General features: G+C 50.1%; 1 protein-coding gene across 1 annotated transcript; it reads right to left on the bottom strand.

The window, feature by feature from the left end:
• Positions 1-2,583: 2,583 nt before the first annotated feature.
• LOC103776972 (acyl-coenzyme A thioesterase 5-like) lies at positions 2,584-5,547 on the bottom strand (the record flags this gene model as incomplete). The annotated part of the gene is made up of 3 exons (XM_008944501.1): positions 2,584-3,165; positions 3,762-3,964; positions 5,349-5,547. Coding segments are annotated over 3 exons (984 nt in total), but the record flags the coding sequence as incomplete, so codon positions are not given.
• Between the last annotated feature and the right edge of the window lie 6 nt (positions 5,548-5,553).

Genomic DNA, 5,553 nt, shown 5'->3' with positions numbered 1-5,553 from the left:
TCCGTCCGCGCTCGCCAGGCCCGACGGCGGCTGCGTGCGGGGCAGGGCGGGCAGAGCCGCCCTCAGAACCGTGGTCGGGTACCACTGCCGGGAATTGCTCGTCCCAAAAGAGGGCTCATAGAATCATAGAATGCCTCGAGTTGGACGTGACCTCCGAAGGTCATCTGGTCCAACCCCCCTGCAGTGAGCAGGGACACCCCCGACTAGAGCAGGCTGCTCAGAGCCCCATTCAGCCTGACCTTGACAGGGTCATTTACCCCATGCATGATACACCAATATACACCCAGAGCAGAGGCGTTTGCGCAAAAACGGGTTTTAGGTGGTAATTCCACCAAGCCAGTGCACTGACATTCTTCATCACCAGTTATTTATGCACAGAGGCTTAATTATTCAGCTTCCTGGTACATATGCGTTGCTATTCACTGATAGATTGGTTAGAGTATCTTTGCTTGCTCTGTGAAACACTATGCACGCTCTGTCTCCTCTTCTGGGCCATGAGTCAGCGGACCCGATCTCCCCCTGCCACATTTGCCTTTCCCCCAGTTCCAGCAGAATCTCCCCATCTTCATGTTTCTTTTGGCAATTCCCCAGTTCTCAGTGCCTTTTGGGGAAGATGTTTCCTTTTATCAGTCTTCTCTTTCTCAAAGGCCTAGTTGTTAGCTTTTCACAGTTCACTGATAACGGTTGATTGATGGTTGGACTTGATGACCTGAGGTCTTTTCCAACCTTAGTGATTCTATAAAGTGAATACGTTGCTATGTCCTCCCTCCTTCCCACCGCCAGATCATGCTTCACAAGTGGCTTTTGTACTTTATTGTTTTGCTAATTGGGGAAATTTATTACCTGCTGTAGATCCCTGTGACTGGCTGCACCAAGGTGGGCCAGCCCAGGCAGCGCAGGGGCTCCTGCCCACCAGCACCGAGCCTGAGGCCCAAATGGGGAGAAGCTAACATCAGTTTGGCACTGCTTCATGGCTTCCCACTGCCTCTTCCTCCACAGTGGTTGCCCCAAGGCATGGGGCAGGTGAGTTATGTCTCCACAAGGCTCTGCTCAGCCCTGGCACCTGCAGAGCTAGATGAATTGGGAAGGGTGGTTGGGGATGCAGGAGGGATGAAGGAGAAGTGCTTTCACAGGCTCTTTAGGCATGTCAGGAAACACCTGCCTCTTTCAGTAGTGGATTGTGCAAGGATTTAAAAAGAAGACCATTCGGTCTGTCTTACCCAGAGCTTTTTCTTCAAAGGGAACTGCAAAGGGAGAGCTGCTTCCTCAGGCTCCCTGACACCTCCTGGGAGATGCAGGTAGTTGGGCCTCTCACTCAGAGCTCCCCATGTCTGACTTTGTGGTGTGAAAGAAATGGACACTTCTGAGGGAATCCTCAGCAATGACCTGTTCTGAAATACTAAGTGGTCAGAGGTACTGGGCCACATCTCAGCAGTCTTCTGTTCCCCATGGAGATTCCCCTGTCTCTCCTTAACAGGTGAAGTGCTTTGTCACCTAGCATTGAGGTATGTTGTCTGGTGTCCAGGCCTCAATGTGTGGCAACATCTCCTGTTGTGGAGAACACCCCTTGACCTGCAGTGCTGGATTTGATCATTGGTTTGTCCATATGCTGGAGCAGATGCTGAGGGAAAGGGCCCTAAAGGCTTAAGCAACACTCCTTCTTCTCCACACTTGGTGCCCCTAGAGCAGCGGAAGAGTGAAGGTAACGGGCCTACCTGTCAGTCTTTTCTAGTCTGCTCTTCCCACCTGGGCAGCACTTGCTCCCACGCTCTTGCAAGTTCCACCCCAAGGTGCAAAGATCCTTGCTTCCAATCAAAGCACAGCAAATGATTCCATTGCTTTTGAATCTCAGACTCTTTATTACAGTTCTCACCCTAATGATGAAGCTGAAAAAGCTCCACACTGTGTGGGAGAAGATCACAATGGTTGTAAGTTCAGCAGAATGGCTTTTTTGCATGACATCTTGCAGACAGAAGTATCCATGAGCTGCAGCACTTCCTTCTGTAGGGAAGATGGAAGGAAGGCACAGAGGGCAAACAACCCTTCCCAAGGGTTAAGCAGAGATGTCCAGGTGTCCTGGCTGCAGCGTCCGTTCTTACAGACTTCCAGCAGCACAGAGGTCAGAGAGGCTTCCATCTTATGACCTTCTCATCTCATGTGAAGAGACAGTCACCACAAGAGTGGTGAAATCCCTGCCCCAAAATAAGCATCTGAGAGGCGTTGCTTTAAGGTGTGAGCTGAGGATGGCGTTTGCATGTAGAGGCCACAGTGACAGGCAAAGTACCGTCAAGTGTTAGAAGAATAGAAAGCCCTTGGGAAATGTGACTGCACGTTTTGCCCATGATCTATTGCATCGAGGGCTAATGCAGATCTGTTTGCCCTTCCTTTTCTTGACACTTGAGGCAAAAGGTTTGGGGTGGAAACAGGAAAGGCAAGCCTAGTTCTTTTCTGAGGAGTTCTGGATGTGCAAAGTCAGGGAAGGTACCGTAGTGGTACCAAATCCTGTGAATAAGCTTTGACCTGAAGACTGTAAAAGAATTTATCAGAGTTGGTTGTTTGTGATTGCACATTAGTTTTTGTACATTATTTGTCATTCAAATATTTGTTGAAAAAAGCCTGGATCTGTGGCCAAGCATGAACCTGAGCTTTAGAATGAGCCTTGAGCTCCCCACCCAGGACTGCCCGCTTGTGAAAAAGGGGGTGGTTTCCTATGGAGTAGAAAGGGAAAAAGGGAGGGTCGATGCAATGCCCTGTTCCAGGGTAAGACAGAATCTGAAAATTTTCCTTCCCTTGAGCCTGCAAAAGCTTGCAGGCTTCAGTAGCATAATAGTCAGATTTAATAAGGTGATCGTCTTGTCCAACAATGAATAGTAACTGTGCCTCAGCTTTCTCTAGTGGGATGAGGCTTTGGTTGCCAGGGGCTTGAAAGGGGTCAATAAGGACATCAGAACAATCCAGAATATTGAAATCGGTGACCTTGATCCGTTTTTTTTCAACGGGCAAAACGGGGATGGTTTTATCCTTGTAACGGAGAGGAGTAATTAGGTTGGCCACGGGGCCATTGATGGAAGCAACAGCTGTGATGTTCTTCAGGAAGACAGCCATGGCAAGAGACAGATCAGCTCCTTTGGAGTAACCGAGCACGCCAACCCCTGGCCCCTTCACCTGGTAGGTAGGAGGAAATCCCCATCAGTACTGAGCTACAAAACACAACAGCTAGTTCATGGAAAGGGACATTGCATAAAGCTGAGAGCTTGCAAAACACCACGGAGGAGGTGATGGCAGCGATTAGTTCTTGTTCAGACAAGTGCCAAGTGTCATCTCCCCTTCAAACCGCCGCCTTTGGCAGTGTTCCCTGGTGCGTGACATCAGCCAAGAGAGGGGGAACATGATTGCACCAATCTGAGGACAGATTGTTGGACAGCTAAGAATTAAACTGGCAGATGCTCTTTCCTTTTCACTTTTAAGACTGCAGGAGCAAATTTGTTGGTCATTTATGAAGGCTTTCTCCTGTACAGCCTTTCCACCTTGCTATGTCTTCTTGCAAGATTGCTTTGTGATCTTTCCCTGCCACCCTTCCAGTGCATATCTGTCTGACCTTTCCTCTTTCCTAGAACTCAGACACTCATACTCCCAGCAGATGCCAGCTGTGCTAGATGAGAATTTCAGCAGCTGCCTCCAGAGGTAACTCAGGCAAAGGGACAGGCACTTTGGAGAAGCACTGCCTGGGGAACCCAGAGGCACACGGAGGATGCTCCTACCTGTGGGTGCTGCAGCATGTAGTTCACCGCCTCTTCAAAATATTCCAGGTGGAATTCAGTTGGGTTTTCGGGCAGATCCTCATATCTGAAATAAGCCAGGGCCAGTGTGGCAAACCCATGATTGGCCAGCAGGCTGGCTCTGTGTTCCACAAGACCTCCTCCAAGTCCATGTATGTCGATGATCCCTGGAAAGGTGCCTTCTCCTGGAGCAAACGAGGCAAAAATCAGTACTGCCTTGTAGTGTCTCCTTTCAATGTTTCTCTGGTTTAGAACACATCAAAACATTTACACAACAGGAACTGCAGAGGAGCATCTTTTGGGGAAAGGACATCACCAGTCATTTAGCTGTGCAGTGTCAGCAGCTGACAAAACCCTGGTCTGTGCTGCAGAGGAGGAGAGGCTCAGGAGCAGAAACTTTTGAGTAAGGTGTGAACCCTTATTTGTTTTAGGAGTCAGCATTTTTTCTGCACTGTGCTTAGGGCCAACAGGCAGAGACTCTTTGGTGAAGATGTCTTGTCCCAGCTTCTCTTCTCCCTATAAGCAGCCCTGTAACAACAGCCACTTCACCCTGCACTTTAAAAATCCTCAAGGTCTCATGAGTTGATAGAGGTAACACTAGAAACTGTAAGCATTTGTGTTTGTATTGTGGCTGTTGGACATTTGAGATCACTTGAAAAGTGCTAAGTGGAATCCACGCAACCAGCATTTCATCTCTTTGGAGTCATCACAGAGTCATAGACTGGTAGGGGTTGGACCTCTGGGGATCATCTAGTCCAACCCCCTTGCTAAAGCAGGGTCACCTAGAGTAGGTTGCATAGGACTGCTTCTAGGCGGACTTTGAGCATCTCCAGAGAAGGAGACACCACAGCCTCTCTGGGCAGCAGAGCACCTGCTCACTCTCTGCCTTGGACTGAGGAGAGCCTTGGTGTCCAAAGCAGTACCATGCTCTTCCTTCTGCAGCTGTTTGCATGCAGGCAACAGCACGTCTATTGGCTCTCCTTAGACCGGAAGCATTCAAAGCAGTGGCTGTGTAGCCCAGAGGCCAGAGTGCTGTTGTCCATGGCCTGTGGCTCAGCTGAGTGTAGCAGAGCTATGGGGGCTTGACTGAACACTCACAGGAGAGCTGGTAATGCTCAACAGGGCTGTGCGGGTGCTCAGGGAAGATGGGACAGTACTATAGCAAAAGCTCCTTGAGCTAGCCACCTTCAGACAGCCTTAGGTCTTTGCTGAGGAATATCCAACTCCTGGATCTGAATGTAGAGATATACATTATAGAGAGCACTCCCGGGAGGAGAAAATCATGATGGGGCTATCTCAGTGCAGGACAATTTGAGTGTGGTGAAATCACAGTGGTGAAACATGTAGAATCATAAAAGAATCATAGAATGGTTTGGGTTGGAAGGGAATAGACCTGAATGGCCAATTTGGAATGATGGTCAGGCTGGTCGGTGGTGCAGGAGGAGGGGAGGGAGGGACAAAAGGAAGGATAGGGGCTTCCATGGACTCCTCTTCACAAAGGTCATGGGACAGCTCACACTGACAAAACCGGTTTAAGCAAAAAGCAGGATGGCCACGGCCAGTACTCACCGGGGGGCAGGAAAAGCATCGCCCGGATCCTCCCCTCTCGCACCGGCACTCTCCGCACCCCGTCCCACAGGAACAGCCGCTCGTGCTGTGCTCGGGCCAGGAGCCGCCCGGGGGGATCCCCGTGGCCCTCCAACACCTCCAGCTCCAGGAGCACGGGGTTCTGCATGTCCTTCTTCACCATATACCAGAAGGGCCTCTGGGGCTG

Source organism: Merops nubicus, unplaced genomic scaffold (assembly GCF_000691845.1).
Source record: "Merops nubicus isolate BGI_N331 unplaced genomic scaffold, ASM69184v1 scaffold32027, whole genome shotgun sequence".
Taxonomy (NCBI): Eukaryota; Metazoa; Chordata; class Aves; order Coraciiformes; family Meropidae; genus Merops; species Merops nubicus.
The sequence above is the reverse complement of the archived record's forward strand: the minus strand, read 5'-3'. Positions and strand labels throughout refer to the sequence as shown.